Source organism: Mus pahari, chromosome 3 (genome assembly GCF_900095145.1).
Source record: "Mus pahari chromosome 3, PAHARI_EIJ_v1.1, whole genome shotgun sequence".
Taxonomy (NCBI): Eukaryota; Metazoa; Chordata; class Mammalia; order Rodentia; family Muridae; genus Mus; species Mus pahari.
The window spans coordinates 70,242,997-70,265,380 of NC_034592.1; the positions used below are offsets into that span (position 1 = coordinate 70,242,997).

Here is a 22,384-nt window from a genome sequence, read left to right on the forward strand (position 1 = left end):
GGGTGGGTGGGTGGGGAAGCACCCTCATAGAGGCAGGAGGAGGGGGAATGGGATAGGGGGTTTCTGAAGGAGAGACCTGGAAAGGAAAAAAAAAACTTGAAAAGGAAATAAAGAAAATATCCAATTAAAAATGTGAAAAAAATAGGACTAAGGACTTTGTATAGTCTAAGATTTGTGCTTGACAGTGTCCATAGGCCTGTCCTGTTACTAGAGGCAGTGCCTTCTGCAGGTCAAGTGGGGTATAGGGTGAGGATCCTACCCTTGGGAGAGAGGAGCTACTTAAGTCTAGGCTGGTTTATCCTGAGCCCTGCGCTCTGGAGGCTCCTGAGCCCTGCTCTCCTCACTGCTCCTGCCGATTTGCATTCTAAATTCTCTTTATCTTGGCTTTGACCTTTTCTCTTCTTCCTTTGCTCTTTCCAGTTCCTTATCCACCAGGTCCTCAGGAGAGCAACACATGAGCCCGGGGCTGAGGCTGGGCTTGCATGCACAGCAGTGACTTGCAGGAAAAGGGAAAATCTTGCTCTGTGCTTCCTTTTGCGTCGTCTTGTATTTTTAGTTCCCCATCCTCGCCCTCCCCCCTTTTTAATTTAATTTAATTTTTAACTTTTAAAGAAAGGACGCGTTTTCTGCAATGTCTCAATATCTGGTGGTTAAGACTGGAGAAGTTAAGGGCAGTTAGGAGCAGAGGTTGGGAGTTAGGCAATTTGGGCTGTGAGGCATGACCTTGGGGCAAAGTCCTTTTAGGATTCTCCACTAAACTCCCTCTCTGGCCCAGAGATAACTACAAACTGGAAATCTCACTTAGCCTGCTGAATCCACTCCAGGTGGACTTCACTTTGAGGTCAGCTCCTATAACTAAGGTACTTTGAACCCATTTTAGCGGGGCAGCTAGTGAGACTGTGGTACTGAGCCCTCACATCTGAAGTCGCCGTGGTGTAGGATGTCAGCACCCCCCCCCTGCAGTAAGTCACTTGAATAGCCATTTTTGATACTTTGTTTGGGTGGTGATCTGGACCTCACTTCCTCGCGCTTGCCTTCCCACCATCTCCCTGGAGAGAGAGGGCTGAGCCAGGAAGTGGTGTTCGCATCTAATGCAAAAGAAGCTCTCTCTCAAAGGAGAGAGAACTGTGGTCCAGGCAAGGAAGCCATCAGCTCATTTGCTCTGGGCTGGAGTGAGCAACACAGCTGGTTAGGCCAGCTATATCATGCTGATCACAAGCTCCGATGGGCAATTATAAATGTCTTTGATTAATAAAAAATGGGATGATGAATGAATAGTTAATCAATGCAGTCTGGCAGGAAGCCTCTCTCGGAACCTGGGCTGGGGGTTTCAGCAGGGGTGGGGGGAACAATGAAAAGGATCCTTAGAGGTGAAAGGCAAGGCCCCCCTCCAGTGATGGTTTCTGATAAGCCCCTCTGTCCTGATTCCAGCTCCATGATTTTTATGGTGGGGTTTTCTTGAAAGCTTTGGGGATAAACTTGGGGTGGGGAGCGAGTGATGAACAAGTGGGAAACAGTTTGTACGGTGCCTACCAGAGGGGGGGGCAAGGTAATGCGTTGGAAACACAATGGCATTCACGTGCAGTTGCTTTTGATCCCTATATCTGGCCCTGTGCCTGGAACTGTGTTAAAACAAGCTTAGTCAGGGCAGAATTTCCTAAAGCTTAAAGTCAGTCAAAAGAGAGCAAAAAAGACCCTGTCCGAATCCTAGATAGGACAAAAGGAAATAAGAATAGGAAAAAAGATTTTTTTAAATTTAATTAATTAATTAATTAATTTTAAACTCCAGATTTTATTCACCCTCCGACTGTTCCACATTCCATACCTCCTCCCTGCACCCCTTCCTCCATGAGGATGTCTCCACCCCCACCCCAGCCCACCAGACCTCTAAACTCCCTGGGGCCTCCAGTCTTTGAGGATTAGGTGCATCCTCTCTGACTACACGCAGAGCGGGGAGTCGTCCGTCTGTCCGCTGTACATGTGTTGGGGGCCTCATATCAGCTGGTGTGTGCTGCCTGGTTGGTGGTCCAGTGTTTGGGGTCCAGGTTAACTGAGACTGCTGGCCCTCTTACCGGGGTCACCCTCCTCCTCACCTTCTTCCAGCTTTCCCCTAATTCAACCATAGGGGTCAGCAGCTGGAAACAACCCAGATGTCCCATGACAGAAGAGTGGATACAGAAATTCTGGTTCATTTACACAATGGAATACTTCTCAGCTATTAAGAACGAGGACATCCTGAGTTTTGCAGGCAAATGGATGGAACTAGAAAATATAATTCTGAGTGAGGTGACTCAGACTCAAAAGGATGTGCATGGTATGCACTCACTAATAAGTGGATATTAGCACCCCTCAACCCCCCCCCCCAAGTGCCAGATACCCAAGATACAGCCCACAGAACTCAAAAGTGTCAACAAGTGAGGACACCTCAGTCCTACTAGGGAGGGAGAAGAAACCAACCACAAGGTGTGTGTGGGGGGGGTGCCATGGGAGGGAAAGGGAATGGGGGGGCTCAGAGAGGGGAACATGATTTGGTATTGGGTCTGAGAAAAGGACTGAAATCCTTGAGGGCCGGCAGAAAGAAGGGAAACAGGCAACCTCAGGGGCTAGGAGGTTGGGGGTGGGGGGACTCTCTAGAATGTACCAGAGACCTGGGAGATGAGAGACTCTCAGGATTCAAAGAGACCGACCTTAGATGAAATGCCCTACATTGGGGAGAGGGAACTTGTAGAGCCTGCCTACTCCAGAAAGACATGGAATCAAGTGAGGGACGGGGTTGCCATCCCACAGTCAAAACTCTGACCCATAATTGTTCCTGTCTGAAAGAACTGCAGGGATGGAAATGGAGAGGAGCCTGAGGAAAAGAAGGACCAGCAACAGGGGATCCAGCTTAATGGGAGGCCCCAAGATCTGACACTATTACTGAGACTATGGAGCGCTCACCAAAAGGCATCTATCATGACCGCACTCTGAAAGACCCAACAAGCAGCTGAAAGAGTCAGATGCAGATATTTGCTCCCAACCAATTGACAGTTTTTGTTTGTTTGTTTGTTTTGTTTTATTTTGGTTGGGTTTGGGTTTTTTGTTTTTGTTTTTTTAAAAGAAGGAAGTGGTGGAGACCGGGGCGGGTCCCAAGCCCTTACAGGAGGGGACAAGCAGGAGGCGGCCAGCCAGAGGCAGAGGACTGGGAGGGGCCATGAGAGCAGGGAAACCCGGCCCAGGTGCGGCTTGGAACACGCGGGTAGGACTGGGTAGGATACCGGGCCGGGTCTGGCCGAGCTGGGCTGGGTCGGGCTGAGCAGGGCCGGGTAGAGGCGGGCAGAGCCGGACAGGGTGGCTCTGGGCCGGGGGTCGTAGTGGAAGGCGGTGGCCTGGTGGTGGCGAGGCTGCGGCGACAGAGATCGGGAGAGAGTGGCTGCCGGCTGGAGCGCGACCTCTTGCCTGGTGGAAGTTAGTGACTGTCGGTAGCGGCAGCGGGAGATGGGAATGGTGGTCCTAGATAAGGCTTTTGTTGGGATATTTTTCATAGCGACCAAGTAGCCTGGAGACCTTGGTGCAGTTCACAAAACCTTCAGAAGTTTTTGTTTCACTATGGCTGCACTGAAGAGTTCCAGCTGTAGACCGAACATTTGTCAGGCCCTCGAATGGCTCAGGGTGGCTGCTCCTCTGGTGGACTGTATTCAGACTTTCAAGTCGGGGGCTCTGGGGTGGGGGGGGGGAGGGGAGTACCTCCGCTTGTGATGTCCCCAAACATTAGGCAGGATATTTTTTTCCTGTATGGCCTGTGTTGCCACGGAGACCTGCCTTGTCTATCTTCTTACCCATGGGTAGTTTCGCAGGTTCTGTGAATGAAAGGATGTATGAACGGTATTTTGGCGGGGGGGGGGGGGGCTGGGAGAGGGGTTGGGTGTTGCTTTTGTTTTTCCATGTTTGGGAATAAACTTTAGATAGCATTCTATGGCTAAACCACATTCTCTGGTCATGTATGAAAGTTTTTACTTTCCAAAACCTCACGGCCTTTCTCCTGAGGACCCCTTTTCCTCGGCTGTCCCTTTCCCAAGCTTCCTGTACCAGGCTGCTTCTGCTTTTATTTTCCAGGCTCCATGGTTATTCCATGGCATTTCTCGCTCAACCCAGAGACAGCCGGAACAAGAGGGCTCATTGAAGTCGAGAGCTTGCCAAAGGAATTTCCCACACATCACTACAAGTGGTCCTCTCTGAAGCTCAGGGCAGGATTTGTGGATTCACTTCACCTCAGACCATGGCAAGCCAGGGCTTGCCCCTTTACTTGGCCACCTTCTTGACTGGGCTCTTGGAATGCATCGGTTTTGCTGGTGTCCTCTTTGGCTGGACTTCACTGTTGTTTGTGTTCAAAGCAGAAAACTACTTTTTAGAGTCCTGTGAAGAGGACTGCTCGCTCTGGAGCAATGGAACAGGGCCCTCTGGTAAGGACAAAGATGCCTGGTTCCTGGGAGTTGGAAAAGAACAGGGAGGTCTCCGTCCCTTACCCACCCTGCCAGCCTTTCTGTGAGGGAGGGACTGTCAGCCCCCTCTCACCCCTCATGTGGAGGCTATCAAGGAAGGAAGGAAGCACCTGATTTTAAAGGACCTTTAGAGACCAATACATTTTAATGCAACTTGGTAGCTTTCTGGTCGGCAAAGTTGTTCAAGGTAGAGGGGAGTCTGGTCTGCGAAGCACCAGGTGGCAGGAAGGTTGGGGTGCTTCGGATTCTGTCTCACATAATCAGGGTTCCTAAGAGCTTTTCTCTCCCAGATTTAAAAGTGCAGGATGAGAAGTTCTCACTCATCTTCACCCTGGCATCCTTCATGAACAACTTCATGACCTTTCCCACTGGCTACATCTTTGACCGCTTCAAGACTACTGTGGCCCGCCTGATAGCCATGTAAGTCTCGAGCCCCAGCCTGGGCAGAAGCGAGAGAGAGGGAGTGTTGAGGCAGCGGGGTCTGGCTTGGAGGGAAACCTTGCCCCAGCAGCGGGATCACCGGGATCACTGATCACCGGCTGTAGCACCACCCTCTTCCTACTGCTAGGTTCTCTTCCCTTTCTGCCTTCCCCTGTAGTTGGCAATGTCCTATCCTGTTATACACTCAACTTCCTGAGAGGCTAGGGTTTCAAAATTAACAAAATGTATAGTCAGTGCCGTCTGCTTTCCCTGTCCCTTGAGTCCCCAGTCTCACTTCTGGCAGGGCCTCATGTCTAGGTGGCTCAGGCCTTGCCTTCATTCTCTCCTGCTTATCATTTTCTGAGTCGTCCCACCCAATGGTGAAATTTCAGGTTCCCTCTAATTAGACAGGAGGCTCTTACACTGGGAGTTTCCCCTGCATATGAGTCAGAGACCTCATGTTGTTCTTTTACAAGGTCCAGTTGCCTCCTGATTACAGTAGTGTCCATGGCCAGGTTCATTGATAAGCAGGTCTGCTAAGTCCCAATACAGCCCACAGCAGGAGCAGATATGTGGTGATCCTGTCAGAAGCACAGGAAAGTAGAGAGTAAAGCAAATCCCTTACACTTAAGCTTTGGGGAGAATAAGTCAGACAGAAGCTTGAATTTTGTTTCCTGTGGTTTCTCCTCTGGCACATGTCTTTCAAACTTCTGCTTTCTAATACCTCCTTTGTTATCTATCTTTACAAAGTCTTCCACCAATGAGGAGGCCCAAGAACTTTGGCATTTATCCTAGAATCACTTGAACTTTTTCTTGTTTTATTTATTTATTTATTTATATTTATTTATTTATTTATTTATTTATTTATTTATTTATTAATGCTGCTGGGGATGGAACCTAGGGCGTCATGAAAGTCAGGCAAGTGTCTACTTCTGTGTTGGTGACTTTTCTATTGCTGTGATTAAAAAAAAAAAATGACCAAAGCAACTTAGAAAAGGAAACATTAAATTGAGCTTATGGTTCCAGAGTCTATGACGGTGTAGGGAAGGCTTGGCCTTAAGGCTGCCGGAACAGCAGTAAGAACTCCCATCTGGATCCACAACCAGGAAGCTGGGAGTACACTGGGGGTGGCGTGGAAACCAATTATAGAAATGTATGAGCCTGTCAGGGGCATAGTCATCCCGACCACCACACCCCGAGCTGTGAATGCAATGACTTTGAGTTTGGACTCTAGATCATTCTGATCCAGGTATGTCCAACCCTTCAGTATCAGTTAATGTAATCAATCCATTGCCCAGGCGAGTCGAGGTTCTCATCGAGCTTACCACGGAGATTTACGGTCACTCTTACTAACTATGGGATTATGTCTCAGTCGATTGGGCCTTCTCTGATGCTGAACTCTCAGAAGTGGCTCTACCCCTTGGAGTTTCCCGGCTGACAGTGTTGTCAAGTTCTACCTAGTGTTGGATGTCAGCTGAGCCGACTCCTGCTCGGTCCTCATGTTTCTCCTCCTCCTCCTCCTCCTCCTCCTTCTTCTTCTTCTTCTTTTTTTTTTTTTTTTTGGTTTTTCGAGACAGGGTTCCTTTGTGCAGCCCTGGCTGTCCTGAAACTCACTCTGTAGACCAGGCTGGCCTTGAACGCAGAAATCCGCCTGCCTCTGCCTCCCAAGTGCTGGGATTAAAGGCGTGCGCCACTGCTGCCCGACCTTCTTTTAACTGGATGCTTCTGTATTTCAGATTTTTCTACACCTGTGCCACATTCATCATTGCCTTCATCTCTAAAAGTAAGGGCAGACAGCTGAGAGGGAGGGACAACTGGGGTGTGGATGGATGGGCCAGGTACGGAAGGCAAAGAGCCCATGATATTTTCATAGACCCACATTGTGGAAAATTTATCCTACTGAAGGAAGAATTATAGCTATACAGTATTAAATGTTCTCCTGTGGGGTTTTTTTTTTTTTTGGTAACATGTGCGATAATTTTGAAAATCATCTTCACTTAGCAGAATCAAAATCAACAGCCCTGTTGCATGCAAAAACTTGCTCTCAGTGATTCCTATAAAAGTCTATGTATTCCAGGCTTGCCTGGTTTCCTTTCCTTTGTTGTGTGGGGGAGAAAATCGAGATAAGATGAGGGTGAGCCGGGACTAGTTTAATGACTCCTAAGGCCATGGATAAATATGTGGGAAGTGGACCTAGGAGCAGGAGGTTAGATTGGCCAAGAGGTAAGTCACAACATTCTTCCCCAGGGGCAGATTAGGTGGCTTAATTTTGAGGGTTGAGAAATGAAAAATAGTGAGCTCTATTGTGTAACAGCTGTAACAGAACCAGCTGATGTCATGAGGGAGTTTCTGCTTGTGTTCAGGCAACCCAGGGCTTGGTGTTTTGGTCTAAACAAATCTCATGAAGTCACATTTGAAAGAATTGAGCAATAAGCTAAGCCTATTTATTTATTATTTAATTAATTTATTAATTTATATCATTACTTATGTGTGTATTTACACATGTGAGTTTTGAGCAAGGATCCCCTGTTACTTATTTATATTAGTACTTATGCATATGTGTCGACATGTGCTCTCACGTAAGTGTGCATATAGAGGGTGTAGTTTACTTGTTGCTGTGTGGCTGGAAGTTGGAAGCTGATGGGAGCTGGAGCCTTCTGGAGGAGAGGGGAGGAAGTAGAGCTTCTTGGGCTTTGGGTTCCGATGAACTCACCCCTCACTCCTGTGACTTTTATGGTTCTAGAAACTGCCGTGCTGCTCTTCCTTGCCATGCCCATGCTCGCAGTGGGAGGGATCCTGTTCCTCATCACCAACCTACAGGTGTGAGCCTGTGTCCCCTTCCCTTATCCCAGGCAGCTGAGGGAGGTGCAGACATCATTTGTTTCCAGAGGGGTTAACCCAAACTAGAGTGGAAGGAATTGGGGTACAAGAGGGTGGAGATATTAACCACACCTGGCCCAGGCTTGGGTACTGAGGAGGGTAAATAATTGTTTCATGAATAAGTCAGCTAAGTTTGTCTCGTCTTCTCCAGATTGGGAATCTCTTTGGTAAACACCGTTCAACCATTATCACCCTCTACAATGGGGCATTTGACTCCTCCTCAGCAGTGTTCCTCATCATTAAGGTAGGAATACCAGAAGCTGGGACCGAAGGGATAAAGTGCCTGCTGTGTGAGCCCGACTACCCGCGTGAGATTCCCAGAATCCTTGGGAAAAGGCTGAGTGTCCTGGTGTGCGTTTGAAATCCCACTGTGGAGTATTACAAACAGGCAAATCTCAAGGCCACTGTAGACTCTGTCTCCTGATGAGTGACACTCAAGGCTGTCCTCTGGCCTCCAGACACTTCCACACACACACACTACTACACTACTAACTTAACATTTATCGAACACTTGAGCCCTTATTAATTCCAGTTGCTTGTCCTGTGAACCCTGCATGACTTCTGCCAGCCCTGGAGGTAGGCACATTCCTCAGGTGACACTCTTGAGTGTTAGGGACATCACGATCCCTGTCAGAGGTTCTGCCCTGGCAACTATGATATTTGAACCTGCACTTAGGCCTGTTTGTCCCTAGAGATGAGCTTGGGACCACTAAAACCCCTTCTTTACACTAGGCCTATATGTAATCCTTGCTCGGTGAAGAAGGAGGATGCAGTCATGGTATACTTGGGTCAGGGATGGACAGAAACTGGGACTCTGTAAAAAGTAGCGTTTGCTGATGTGTGCTTCCACCTTGGAGAAGTGGGTAGGAAAGGCTAATGAAGGCCTTAGAGACTACACAGGGGCCTTCCTATCTCTCCCTAGAGCTGTTAGGAAAACAAACTGTTGGCAAGCATATTAGAAGCCCATTAACAACCAGTCTGCTAATGGTTTTTTTTTTATTAAATTAATTGTTATTATCATTTAAGAAAAGACCTCTTAATCTGGCCCAAGACTCACTGCGGAGTCCAGTTTGTTCTTAAACTCACGATCATCCGCCCTTAGCCTTCCAAGTGCTGGGATTATAGACGTGTGTCAATTAATTTATTTTTGAGACAGCATCTGACTGTGTAGGACAGGCTGGACTGAATCTTGTAGCCCAGGCTAGCCTCAAACTCTCAATCCGTTTTTTGCCTTAGGCTCTCTAGTGCTGTGGTTATAGGCAGGAATTGCCATGCCTGGCTTTGTTAATGATTTTAGCGTTTAAGTCATTGCTAATAGTTTTATTTGGATAGTGCCTTGCCTAACCCTTGATATGACTTCTGGTTGGTCTAAGCTAACAATGGCAAACTCTATCTCTACTACCACTGACAGGTAGAGGCAGGCATGCCATGCCCTTGCCATGAGATAAAGTGGGTGTGTAGGGTAGAACTTCGGGCGATGTTTCAGAAGCAGAGTCGAAGAAAAACCTTTAGTTTGGAGGCTAGCTCAGCTGTTAGAACGTCTGCCTCGCAAGCACAAAGCCATGGGTTCAAGTCCCAGCACTGCATAATCAAGCTTGGTAGCACACCTTTAATCCTAGCACCTGGGAGATGAGGGCAGGAGGATCGAACGGTCAAAGTCACATTATACAGTGAGCTTGAAGCCTGCTTGGCCTACCCAAGACCCAGCTGCAACCACAAAAACCCTTCTTCCCTGCCTCTCTCTGCCCTTCGTCTTTGAAGACTGCAGTGGGAGGAAGGTGTAACAGTCGACACGGTAGTAGCCATGCTTTGATTGTGTGGCAACCAGCTGGGACGCAAGGACTGGCAACGCGAGCAAAAAATGGTGGACCCTGAACTGTCCAACCTGGGGTTCTCTCTGGGCTTTTGTTAGGCCACCTATGGGCTCATGAACCCCCTTTAGTTCCATGAGCCCCTTGACAAGAAAATCTGAGTCCCCGAGGTTCTCCAGACCCTTTGCTGGTGGTACAAGAGCCATTTTCCAGGTTCTCTTCCCTTCCCTGGCAAAGCTTACCCAGATGCATGTCCTTCTCTTTGAAGGCAGAAGGGAGGGGCTGCAGCAGGAGCGGGGCTCTCGGTTTCATATGACTTGGTTGCTTCCTGTGTGGTCATCTTGCCTCTCCAGACTTTAGTGTCACTCTCTGTAAAAGGAAGAGGTTTGTCTCAATTTGTGGATTCTAACCTGGACGTTGAGGAATTTAGAGATTCCTTTTTAGTCACCCAGGAGAACACGGGGAAGGGTCCTTCTGTAGCTTCCCTCAGATGTGTTTTGTAAGCTGATCTCTCGTGTGATGAGTTGCCAAGAAGGACTTCTTGCTATTGGGGTTGGGGGGCAGAAATAGTATTAAGCAAAAAGATCTCTGAGAGTCATGAGAAGAGGTGCCACAAGATTGTAGGGGCAGGTGACAAGATGGCTCCTTGATGCTTAGTAGGCCCTGAGTAAAGGGACATGGGGACCCTGCAATCTTTTCATAGCTCCAGGAGGGCAGGCAGGAGGTTCTGGTGAAGCTTCGGAAATGTGGCTTTCAGCTTCTGCCTCCTAGACTTTTCACACATGATAAAATACATATAGTATCAAATTTACTATCAAAAAATTTAAAAATTATCTATTGATGTAGGGTGTGTGTGTGTGTGTGTGTGCAACGCGTGCGCGCACGCACCACAGCATGTCTGTGGAGGTCAGAAGACAACTTGAAGGAGTCCATCCACCATATGATGTGTGGGTATTGAACTTAGATCCTCAAGCTTGGTAGCAAGCACCTTTACCCATGGCACCATTTTGCCAACCCATAGACATCTTTTAAGAGTACAGGTTAGTAGTTTAGGTGCATTTATGCTATTGAGCAACCAGCGCCATCATCCATCTCGAGAAAATTTCACATCATAAAATTGGAATCCTGTACCCATTAAACACACATTTCCTCATTCCTTCTACCCCTGTTTCCAGCCTCTGGCAATTGCCATTACACTTTGTATGAGTTTGTCTATCCCATGAATTTCCTGTAAGTAGAATAATACAGAATTTGTCTTTTGGGGACTGGCTCTCTTCATTTGATGTCATGTTCTTAAGGTTCATCTGTACTGGGGTATGTGCCATAATATTCTTCCTTTTGTAAAGGCTGTGGTATAGGCCATCAAGGGGCTATACCACACTTTGCTCATTCATTCATCTGTTTCTCTCTGCATTTTTGACAATGGTCTGTGACGCTCCCGGGAGTGCTGATGTTATCCTGATCTGTTACTCTTTTCTCCACAGCTACTTTATGAGCAGGGCGTCAGCCTCAGGTCTTCCTTCATCTTCATGTCTGTCTGCAGTGTCTGGCATGTTGGGCGTACTTTCCTTCTGATGCCCAAGGGACATATCCCCTACCCACTGCCTCCCAACTACAGCTATGGGTAAGCATGATTGGCCACTATCCCATCTGATATGAGGTAGAAAAAAGGAAAGACTAACCCTGCTGTAGGAGAAGAGGGTATTCGTTAGCTACTCCGGCATAATGAGCGTGCCAAGCATTTAATTTTTCTTTATTTTTTTTTAAAAGACTAGCTTATTTCTATTTTGTGTATATGAGTGTTTTACCTGTCTAAATGCATGTGTACTATGTGTACCACTGGTGTCCATGGAGGTCAGAAAAGGGTGTCAGGTCGCCTAGAACTAGAGTTACAGATGGGTGTGAGCTCCTATGTGGGTACTGGGAACCAAGCCTGGATCCTCTGAAGGAGCAGGGAGTTCTCTTAAGGGCTGAGCCATGTCTCCAGTTCCTAAGAATTTATTTCTTACATCTGAGCCAGACTTGGATGAGCTTATCATTTATGCCTCCAATCATCTGATGTGTTAGCAGGGAGTTGGCTGGTCTGCCAGGGTCTCCCTTACATTGGATTTGGAGTAACAGGAATGTCTGTGTCACAGGCTAATGCTCCAGCATTCTTGCTTAGGTGTGTGCACATAGTGGTTCTGGGGTTCAGAGAGCGGGCAGTAATGCACACAGTTTTTTTTTTTTTTTTTTGAGGCTTCTACTTGGAATTGATGTGTCACTTGTATGCTACATTATCTTGGCTGGAGCAGTTCACATGTCTAGGCTAGATAATGATGAGAAATGGGCAGAGTCCCATTGCCAAAGATGGAGACAGAGGAGGTGGGATGCCATGGTGGGATCACACCAGCTGTCAGTTGTAGGGAGCCAAGGGGGCATCTTCATTTGCTGTTCGCTTGCTATTTGTTGTACCCCATATGCTCTTTGAGTTCATCCTCACAGTCTCATTTCCTACTGATAACCATGTACTGATGGGCATGCACTGATGGTTGTGTACTGGTAGCCGTGTACTGATAGCTATGTACTGGTAGCCGTGTACTGATAGCTGTGTACTGGTGGTCATATACTGATAGCTGTGTACCGATAGCTGTATGCTAATGGCTGTGTACTGATAGCTGTATACTGATGGCTGTGTGCTGATAGCCATGCCTCTGTTTCTCATCTGTGAAAATGAGGCTCTGAGAGGTAAAGCTGGAGCCACATGAGAAAGATTCAGAGCCGAGACTTGTAACAGACCCATTCTCTTCTTCTATACTTCTAGAAAACTTGTCTGTCTATCAGAATCAATCGGATCAGTACAATAAAAAATAAAATGGAAACCTGGAAATCTGGCTATTAGTCAATAGACTTTCTGATTCAGTTGGCCTAGGTTGCCACTTGGCCATCAAGGTTGTTCAGAAGTGATTTTGTGCGAAGTAAGATGAGGATCCTCTCTCTGCGCTCTTTTCTGGGCTTGTTCTGGTCAAGCTCGCAGTCCTTGGGCTGAGTGTTGGGGATTCTGTTTCCACAGCTTGTGCTCCAGGTTTGGTGCTAGAAAGAAAGGGAATAAAGCGGCTGAACATGAAACCAAGGAGCTACAGTCAAAGGAATGTCTGCCACCAAAGGAAGGTGAGTTCTGCTTCACCCACATCCATGGCAGACCCATGCCTCAGTAGCTTCTCATCTGCTTTCAACCCTAGGAAGTTGTCCCAGGGGTTCAGAATGAGGCCAGGCTGTGCAAGGAAGAGCCCATATGCAGTTTTCAATCCCCTCACTTTAGAGAGGACCCAGAAAGGGCAGGGTGTTTGTGTGTGTTTCAGTGCCTCTTTCTTACTTATCTACCCCATACCTCAGCTCTCCTCACACTGAAGTCTATCTTCCATTGCCCTGATCCCTACTCTCTGGTCTTGCTCTCTCCCGGGATTCTAAGGCACCAAGGTTGGCATCTGTGTCTCCATTTCTTTATGACTCTTGGCTCTGATCTCTTTCTATCCGTACCATCCCCATCACTTCCTCCTTTCCCTCCTCTGTCTGCTCTGAGTCTTTGCTTATGAATATTATAAACCATTGTTAGCTACAGTAGAAGTAAAAATAGGAGGAGGAGGGAGGGGTTGGAGGGAGGCAGGTCATAGGGCAGAAGTAGCAGCTGGGCAGGAGAAAGCAGTTTCCAGTGCAGGGCAGTTAATAGAATTACATTGTATTTGAGATATATTTTTTTCTATATGAGCAGATTTTAGCTGTTCTTGGCACACAAAAAAAATGGGCAACAATGTGAGGTGATGGATATGTTAATTTGCTTTGCTATGGTAACCATTTTACTATCTATATGTACCCGATGACAGCATGTTGTGTGCTTTAAATACACACAATAAAATTTGTTAAAAAAAAAAAAAAAAAAAAGAATAGGGGCCAGGTTGTAGCTCAGTCGATAGAGCCCTTGCCTAGCATATGCAAAGCCTTGGGTTCAATCTCAGCACTGTATACATCTAGGCATAATGGAAAGGAGAATCAGAAGTTCAATGTCAACCTTAGCTACATCGTGAGTTCTGGGCTACATAAGACCCTGTCTCAAACAATACAAAGAGTAAGAGGACTGTGGAAGGCTCACATAATCAAGAGGATAGTGAACCTGCCAGGCTACAGAGGTGTGAAACCAGGCTGCCCCTGAGCATTCCTGTATTAAAGTCTTAGCCTACTTAGGGAGAATGAGTTAATTGGTCAACTGGGTGAGGAACAGAATATTTAATTCATGGTTCCAATTGGACCAGAGAGAACAAGGGAGTCCTAAGGAAATGAGGGCTTCTGGGACCAAAAGAAAGATAGGGGACACAGAGTAGACCACGACAACAGCTGTCCATCTTAACCCTCACTCTGTCCCAACATTCTCCTTGGTTTTCATTATGTCATCTTGGCTGAGAACCATCAGGAAAGTACTACAGCAAGAAGTGTCATTAAGCAGGCCATGAGAGAGATCAGATTTCAAGAACACCAAGGAACAGGAGGGGAGCCATCCAAGGTGGAAGGACAAGATGACGAAGCATGGTGGAGGGCTGGGGGGAGGTTTAGTTGGCTCATAGACGACAAGCGTGCACCGAGAACTTAGGCCTGAGACTGTCTTGTTAAGGGCCACTCTGGCCCATCCAACCCTTCTTCTTTCCCTGTCATTTATGCCTAGTTCCTCCCTTCCCTATCAGAGAACTCTGGACCAGAGCAGGAGCAGCAACAACAGCAGCAGCAGCAGCAGCAGCACTCTTTTCGACGCTGCGTGCTCTCTCGCCGATTCATCTTACATGTGATGTGGCTGTCTATCATACAGTTGTGGCATTACCTCTTCATTGGCACTCTCAACTCTCTACTCACCAAGTTGTCCAGTGGGGACAAAGTGAAAGGTATGTGGGCTTCAGAGAGTCTTTCCGGGAGGTCTCAAGTAGGAACCTAGGGCCCCGAGAGACTCAGGAATAGATGCTGTGCCAGCAAAGCTATGTGTTCCAGAGTGGTTTTGGGGGAGTAGGCGTGGGGGTCTGAGGAGGAGGGCTGGAGGGAAGGGTGAGACGGGAGAGTCTTCAGTTGTGTTTAGCCTGAAAATTTCTTCTCACCTAACCCCTATTTTTTGTGCCTTCACAAGTCAGTGCCTACACAAATGCCTTTGCCATCACCCAGTTTTTTGGCGTGCTGTGTGCCCCCTGGAATGGCTTACTCATGGACCGCCTTAAACAGAAGTATCAGAAGGCAGCCAAAAAGACAGGTAAACCTGGGATGGGGAGCCAGGAGGAGAGATCTTCATAGACTTCCACAGTCGCCTTGTCTTTGCCTCTACCCTTTCTCTCTGACTGGTTCACCCATCCATTCAACTCTTGGTCCTACATTTTGTGCCAGCCACTGTACCAGTCCCACGGGGCTTTCACAATGGATGAGGCAGGTAAATCTTGTCTTCTTCAGCTGTCCTAATCTAGAGGTAGTAGCAATCCATCAAGTATAGATGGCCCGTAGCTGATGGAGTGCTGGAGTCCTTGACCAGGCAGAGTCACTCCCACACAGCCATGCTGTTTTCCTATTTCCATTGTCTCACACGAGATAGCCAACACTTTATTGGACAGTGGGCTTACTGTTGGGTGGGTTTGCCCAGCTGATGTGACATGTCCTGAACATATTTGAGCTAGTGTACGTTGAGCCGTGATACCCTATAGGCTAGGTATGTTAGATAAATTTTCAACTAGCTAGTATTTTTGGCTTCTGACGGGTTTTTCCGCATGCAGCTCCTCTGTGAGTCATGGAGCCTCTGCGAGCATGAAGCATGAACAGGCAACAGACTATGGATACCAAGAAGGGCGAGTTGCCTGCTCTGGGAGAGGCAGGCTTGTTGTCAGGGAAGGGAAGGCTTCTTCAGAACCAGGATAGAAAAGACAAAGAAGGGCGGGCAAGGGGAAGAGACTGATGGTGGCTAAAGACCACAATGGCGGGACAGAGCTGACAGAGATAGATTCAGGAATCTCGATCATTTCTGTGAGTGATTCAAGCTAATCAGAGGGCAGGCAGAGTTTGAGAGAGTTGCAGGAACAACCAGGAGAGTGCATAAGAAGGCTTCAGGCTACTCACTGGACCTCAGCGTTAGACTGCGCTCCTTGGGTGTGATCGCTCCTTGGGTGTGATCGGTGGAGCAGAAGGTTGCTGGGAAGCTTCCCCCTGTGTGGGCTGGGAGATAAGGGAGAAAAGGAGGGAGCACCGGTGACTGTTTGCTTTGTCTCCGTCCTCCTCCCAGCTCTCTGTACCCTAACTCCACTGCAGGATTACTTGCAAATACTTCATAGGCTCTCCTTATTAAAAACAGTCTCCATTTAATCAATATCACCATAAAATCCCCATTAATTCTTAATATTTTCTAATAAGCAACTAACTGCCTTTCACATCTCCCGGCTGCCTTCAGTGCATTGTTTCCTGACTGATCTGTTCAGTATCTCCATACAAAGTCCACTCAAAGTGAAAGGACAAACTTCAATCGATGTGTCCTTTGTATCTTCATTTTTAAATATTTATTTAAGACAGGGTCTCATCTAGCTTAGGCTAGTTTTCAAGTTACCACGTATCCAAGGCTGGCCTTGAACTTACTATGTAGTTTAGGCTAGCCATGAACTCCTGATCTTTCTGCAGTCACTTCTGAAGTGCTGGGATTACAGAATTACTACCATACCCAGCTAACAGACTTCTTTTTTGGTACTGGGATACTTAAGCCTAATGCGTGCCAAGCAAATACTTTGCCACTGAGTTGTATCTCCAGCCCAAATTCCTTTCTTTCACAATCTATGTCAGCACCCCTCCTCTTGTTTATTTGTTGAAGAAAGTGGGATATTTTTCCTGTCAGATTTCCCACATTTGGACTTGGCATCTTTTGGGTATTTCATGAATGGGTTCTTTTGGTTGGGCATTTCCTGTAAATAGGCAGATTCAAAACTTGGAGGAAACTCAGGGTTTTCTTTTTTTTTTTTCTTTTCTTTTCTTTTCTTTCTTTTTTTTTTTTTTTTTCTTTTTTTCTTTTTTTGGCAAGAGTAAGTAGAAATGGAGTTGTGGCCTCTCTGGCTCCTTCACAGGTCCCTGCTATTTCTGGTCTTCGCTGTTATGACACTGAGAATGATCAGTTGCTTCAGAACTTGGTCTGATCCGTCCATTATAAAGTTTCCCATCAGCCCAAGCAGCTAATGATTTTGCAACCACTGTGACCAATTTGAGACCCATGATTTGATTAGGGTGCTATTTCCATCTTTCCTCTGGCTTTTAGCAGCTACAGTTCCTCCAGAAGACACAGCTTCTCGCCCTGTTTCTTTACACTGAGGCAAATGCTTGCCTTCCTCCTCTGCTTAACCAGTTTCAGAATGACACATTGACCGCACATCCCACCAGAGACAAGTGGGATTGCTTGCTGTCTTTAGAGTCCAGCTGCATACACACTGAAGCTCAATGGTCTCATTTTGTGTCTGAGTTTTTAAAACTTTATGGGTTTTGTTTAAAAAAAAAAAACAACAAAAACTTTATTTTTGAGAATTTCATAATGTATATGCCATGAGGATCTTACTTGATCTTTTTTCTTTTTTTCTCTTTTCTTTTCTTTTTTTCCTTCCTTCCTTCCTTCCTTCCTTCCTTCCTTCCTTCCTTCCTTCCTTCCTTCCTTCCTTCCTTCCTTCTCATTTTTCTTTTTTCTTTCTTTTCTTTCTTTTTTTTTTTTTTTTTCTAGACTGGCTCTCACTATGTATCCCTATCTGGCCTAGAACTCACTATGACCAGGCTGGCTTTGAACTCACAAAGTCCTCACACATCTGAGGTTAAAGGCGTACGTATAAGGCCTATGCTACTGCGTGGGTGGGTGGGTGCGTGTTGCGATGTGCTGGCAAAGTTCAGAGGATAACTTGTAGAGCTCAGTTTTCTCCTCCTACTACGTGGATCCCAGCAATGGAACGTGGGTTGCCAGGCTGGTGACAGGACCCCTTTACCTGCTGAGCCATCTCACGGGCCCTCACCATTCTTCTTCAGGCTTGCTTCGACCCATCTTTGGCCACTGGAAACTTTACCAGTCTAAAATATGGAACCCTTAGGCATGGCTCACCTTTAGTCAGTGCCCTTGCTGTCTAGTGCCGTGAGAGGTTTGTGTCTGTCTAACTGGACATGTCTCCTGGACCACACTTGAAATTGGCCATTTCTCCATCCAGTTTTGGCCTCTCTAGTGGAAAACAATATTTAGAGTCTTCAGGTTGGGTGTCCTCTCTCTCCTTGTATGCTCATCCTTTTTTAAATTAATTTTTAAAGTTCGCATGGCAGGTGGTGGGCTTCATTATGGCATTTCTTACTTTCAGTATGTATAACAATGGCATTGTATAATATACAGTGGCATTGTGTGTGTTCAATATGTACCGGTCTTATTCATCTCTCTCTCCTGCTGCCCCCCTGCACTCACCGCCGCCCTCCTGCTGATCGCCACCCTTCCCAGAGAGTCTCCCTTCCTGCCTGCATGTCACCCTCTCTCACAGGGTTTATCTCTGCATCCCGCCATCTCTTTTCTTATACTTCAGTGACCCTACGTGCATACTCACATATGTGCACATGCTGCCCACATACACATGAATCCAACTGGACACAGCTATGTTCATTGGTCTTGTTTTTTTGTTTGTTTGTTTCTGATATTTTGGGATTGCTTCGCTTGATTTTTTTTTTCCTCTTTGAATTTTGTTGAAAACACTCACAAGTTAAGCAGTTACATTTCCTCAAAACCAAAACAGGGAGACATACAGTTCCTCCTCTGCTACTTGCTTTTCTTTATTTCCTCCTTTCCTTATGGTCTCTAAAATACAGCAATCACCTATGTAAACATATATATGTGCCCCTTGCTTAGATCAAATGCAGAGCTTCATTCACACAGTTGTGCAGTTGTCTTTTCTATGACCCTCTCTTTATTCTGAGACCCTCCTCACCCCGATAACTGCTGCCCAGCTCTCTCTTATGTGGCTGGCTTGTACTTGGTGCCATTTCCCTCTGTTGGCGACAGTTTGGATTGCTTTAGTCCCTTGCTGTTAACCAGTTCTGTATAAACAATCATTATCACCATCATCATCCCTGGTTATAGGTTGCAGGGGGCAACAGTGGGTATGGAGCCTGTTCAGAGGCCACTGTATCTCTGAGTGAGTTAGGAAGCCCCGTGGAACTGAGACGATCGGACACATTTGATTGACATGGAGGACAGTTATTAACACTGAGGAGTTGGTGTTGAGATATGACCTTGTTCTGTTTGGTTAGTTCTGATCTTTGTGGCGCTTCCTGCTCTCCTTTGGGTACAACTCCAGGCACCCCTATTTCCTTCTGAACCAGGTTCCTCGTCTGAGGCTGTGGCTCTCTGCTCCATGGTACCTTCACTGGCTCTGACGTCTCTGTTGTCCCTGGGCTTTACCCTGTGCGCCTCCATTCCTGTCATGCAGCTACAGTATGCCACCTTCATCCTGCAAGTGGTCAGCCGCTCCTTCCTGTATGGATGCAATGCTGCCTTCCTCACGCTGGCGTAAGTGAGCTTAGGGAGAAGGAGAGTGGGCTGGCCATGTAGAAATTGTGGGGTGAGATGGGCCTGGGAGGTGAGGGTGCGTGTAGAAGGGGCTGTGGCTGGGTATGGATACAGGTGGGAAGGAGGGAGCATTCACACAGCAGAGCCTCCAGGTCCAGGGAGAATCTCTGTCTACTTGGTGAACTCTTATTTCCCTCCACTACCCACCTCTGTTTTGACTCTCCCAGAGAAAAGGTAGAAAGGTATTTTCCCATCTTTGTGTCCTTGGCACTCCACTTTTGCTTCTTTTGATAGCACCTGCATCTGTCTTTTCCCTAAGACTTTCCTAGGCTTATCCTGGGCCTGGGTCCCTTCTGTTCCCGTAGGGCTCAGGATAGTACTTGCTCTGTGTCTTGGTGGTTAGAACTGAGTAGAGTGGGAGAAGAAAGGGCTTGCATGGATGGGTGAAGGGCAGGCCTAGGACAGGGGAGTGGGCTGACAAACGTTCTCAGGCATCAGGCCCCTGCTTGGAGTGGGAGAAGTTGTGGGGGTTTTGTGTGTGTGTGTGTGTGTGTGTGTGTGTGTGTGTGTATCTGTAAAATTCACTGAAGCCTCTATCTTTCTCTCCCTAGATTTCCCTCAGAGCATTTTGGAAAGCTCTTTGGGCTGGTGATGGCCTTGTCAGCTATTGTGTCTCTGCTGCAGTTCCCCCTGTTCAAAGTCTCCCCTGAGAGCAACGTGGTGTATGTGAGTACCACTCAGGGTCCAATCCTGGCCAGCCTGGGTGTAGGCCCTTGACTAGAAAGGTTACCCAGGCTGGACCTATTGCACAGGGCCCCAGCAGGGGGCGCCCTAAGCTGGCTCAGTAGTGCAAAAAGGAAATATTTAGGGTTTCACTTCTCAAACTAAGGTCACAGGCAGAGAGCTGGCTCAAACTGGGGCTTCCTAAGGTTGCAGGATTGACAAGCTACCACTTCCCAGAAAGCCTGGAGAGAAGAGTTTGTGAGTATGGACAGATATGTGTTACTCTAGAATAGGATGCAAAATCCTCTCAGTATTTCAAGCAAAAGGGTTTTCTACCTGCAGGCTAACCCTGACTTCTACCTGAGACTATGGCATATACTACATTTGTCTGAGGGCAGGAACTTCACACTTTGATCCCTGGGCCCCATACTCAGTAGATGCTAAGGACCCAGCCCTAGGGGGTGGTCAAGGCTCTGCAAGTTTTGGGGAAATTGTAGACCAAAGAGATTAAAGGCCTTCAAACTCAGATACTCATAGTCATGGTTAGTGAAGGCATAGAGGTCTCTGCACTCGGGAGTCAGTGTTCTGGTCACTGAAGAACCTGCTTGCCTCATCAAAAAGAGCTCATCAGGGTGGAGAGACAGCTCAGCGGGTAAGGGCGCTTGCTAGGATCCTGCGACCAATGGAAGGAAAGGCTCAACTGCTACAAGTTGTCCTCTGACCTCCGCATGTGCTCCATGGCACTTGTACACACACACACACACACACACACACACACACACACACACACACACACACATAAATGTAGTAATTTTTTTTAAAGCTCAGAGTGTAGAGCAAGTATATAAGTCTGTCACTAGAAGAAACAAGACTATGCTTACGGCATCAGGAACCCTAGCTCACTAGCGCCCTCTAGGCCATTGCTTCCTCATCCTTAAAATGGGTTTAATAGAGGCAGGCATGTGGCTCATTGGTAGAGGGCTTGCTTAGCATGCACAAGGCCCTGAGTTCAATTGTGAGCACTGGCTAAGTCATGCATGGTGGTACATCTTATTTTTCCATTACTTGGGAGATGGATTAGACTTTCAAGGTCAGCCTGAGCCTGTCTTAAGAAAGAAAGAAAAGAACTATGAAAATAAACCTAAAGTCCTTCAGGTCACCTTAATGTCTAGGTAGAAAATAGGCCATAGACGAAGTAGGACTTTGGTCCTTCTGTTGACTCTTTCCTGTTTCCCCAGGTATCGATGGGGCTTGCCATTTTTCTGACATTGGTCCATCCCTTCCTGGTGTACCGTGAGTGCCGTGCTGAGAAGACAAAGTCGTCTGTGGATGCCTAGCCTGGAAGCCCTCACTCTCAAGCCTTGATGATGCCTTTCCTGCTCATTACTCGACTTTGATGATCCAGTGTCCACAAAGACTGCCTACTCAAGAGAACTGTAGTAGGCAGTCATAGTTTTTCTTAAACAACAACAACAACGAGAAACAAACAAACAAAAACCAAAAACCAGAAACAAAAAAACAAGGCATTCAAATGTCACCCAGGACTTTTGATTACCAAGAAGAGAATTTCAGTGGCCAAGCAGCCAGCCTTCACACCAACCCAAAGCAGAGCTTTACAGTGGCCGAGCAGCCAGCCTTCACACCAACCCAAAGCAGAGCTTTACAGTGGCCGAGCAGCCAGCCTTCACACCAACCCAAAGCAGAGCTTTAGATGACTTTTTAGTTACTCCCTGCACAGGGCCACAGCAGAGCTCATTGCAAGGGACAGGGAGATGTGTCACAGAGTCATGCTACACCAAAGGACTTGGGATCCAACTGACTGGCTAGCCAGAAAGATTTTGGACAGCACTTTGTATCCTGCCTGTGAGCAATGTCTCCTCTTCAGGAAAAGGGACATTTATTGACTTAGGGCAGTTTTTATATATAATTAGCTTGGGGTTTGAGAAATGGCTTAACTCTTAAGAGCACTGGCTGCTCTTCCAGAGGACCTGGGTTTGATTTTAGCACCCACATAGTGGCTCACAAACTGTAACTGCAGTCCCTCCATGGATACTGCATGCTTGTACACAGACATATATGCAAACAAAACATCCATACACATTAAACAAATAACTTTTTTAGGGAATAATTTTATACAATAATAAAGCCTCTATGTTTAAGGCAACTACTGCTTCTACCTCTTTGAGTTTGTATGAGCATGTGCTTGCACAAGTACATGGGTGTCCTAGTGGGGACTTGTCACCTTTGGGGACTGGGTGCAGGGTGGAGGTGGAGGGATCTGGCTATACATTGTAGCCTGACAGAATTGGGGCACAGGGGTGGGGCAAGCTCCTGGGTCCTTGGATGTGAACTCTGAGTTCCTCTCCTTTCTATACCCTTCAACCTCAGTCAATATCCTGTTTGCCTGACTCATGGCACGAGTTGTATTCAGATGCTCCACTCCTGGGAAAGCCCCGTAACTAATGAGTCACAGATCTCTCACCTGCAAGGGGTAGTTTCATTCCCGACCC

The 22,384-nt window shown here is 47.1% G+C and overlaps 1 protein-coding gene across 7 annotated transcripts; it reads left to right on the plus strand.

The window, feature by feature from the left end:
* Positions 1–772: 772 nt before the first annotated feature.
* Slc43a3 (solute carrier family 43 member 3) lies at positions 773–21,378 on the plus strand. Of its 7 annotated transcripts, none has more exons than XM_029537030.1 (13): positions 773–860; positions 4,096–4,442; positions 4,772–4,901; positions 6,638–6,684; positions 7,645–7,721; positions 7,933–8,025; positions 11,077–11,216; positions 12,645–12,742; positions 14,308–14,502; positions 14,739–14,858; positions 18,965–19,151; positions 19,763–19,877; positions 21,113–21,378. In XM_029537030.1, exons 2-13 carry the CDS (start codon positions 4,259–4,261, stop codon positions 21,209–21,211), a joined length of 1,485 nt encoding a protein of 494 aa, XP_029392890.1. In that variant the 5' UTR covers positions 773–860; positions 4,096–4,258; the 3' UTR covers positions 21,212–21,378. The 7 variants fall into 7 exon arrangements, with proteins under 7 accessions (XP_029392890.1, XP_029392892.1, XP_029392887.1 ...); XM_029537032.1 differs by having other exon boundaries at positions 817–841; XM_029537027.1 differs by lacking the exon at positions 773–860 and adding an exon at positions 888–962.
* The last annotated feature ends 1,006 nt before the right edge of the window (positions 21,379–22,384 follow it).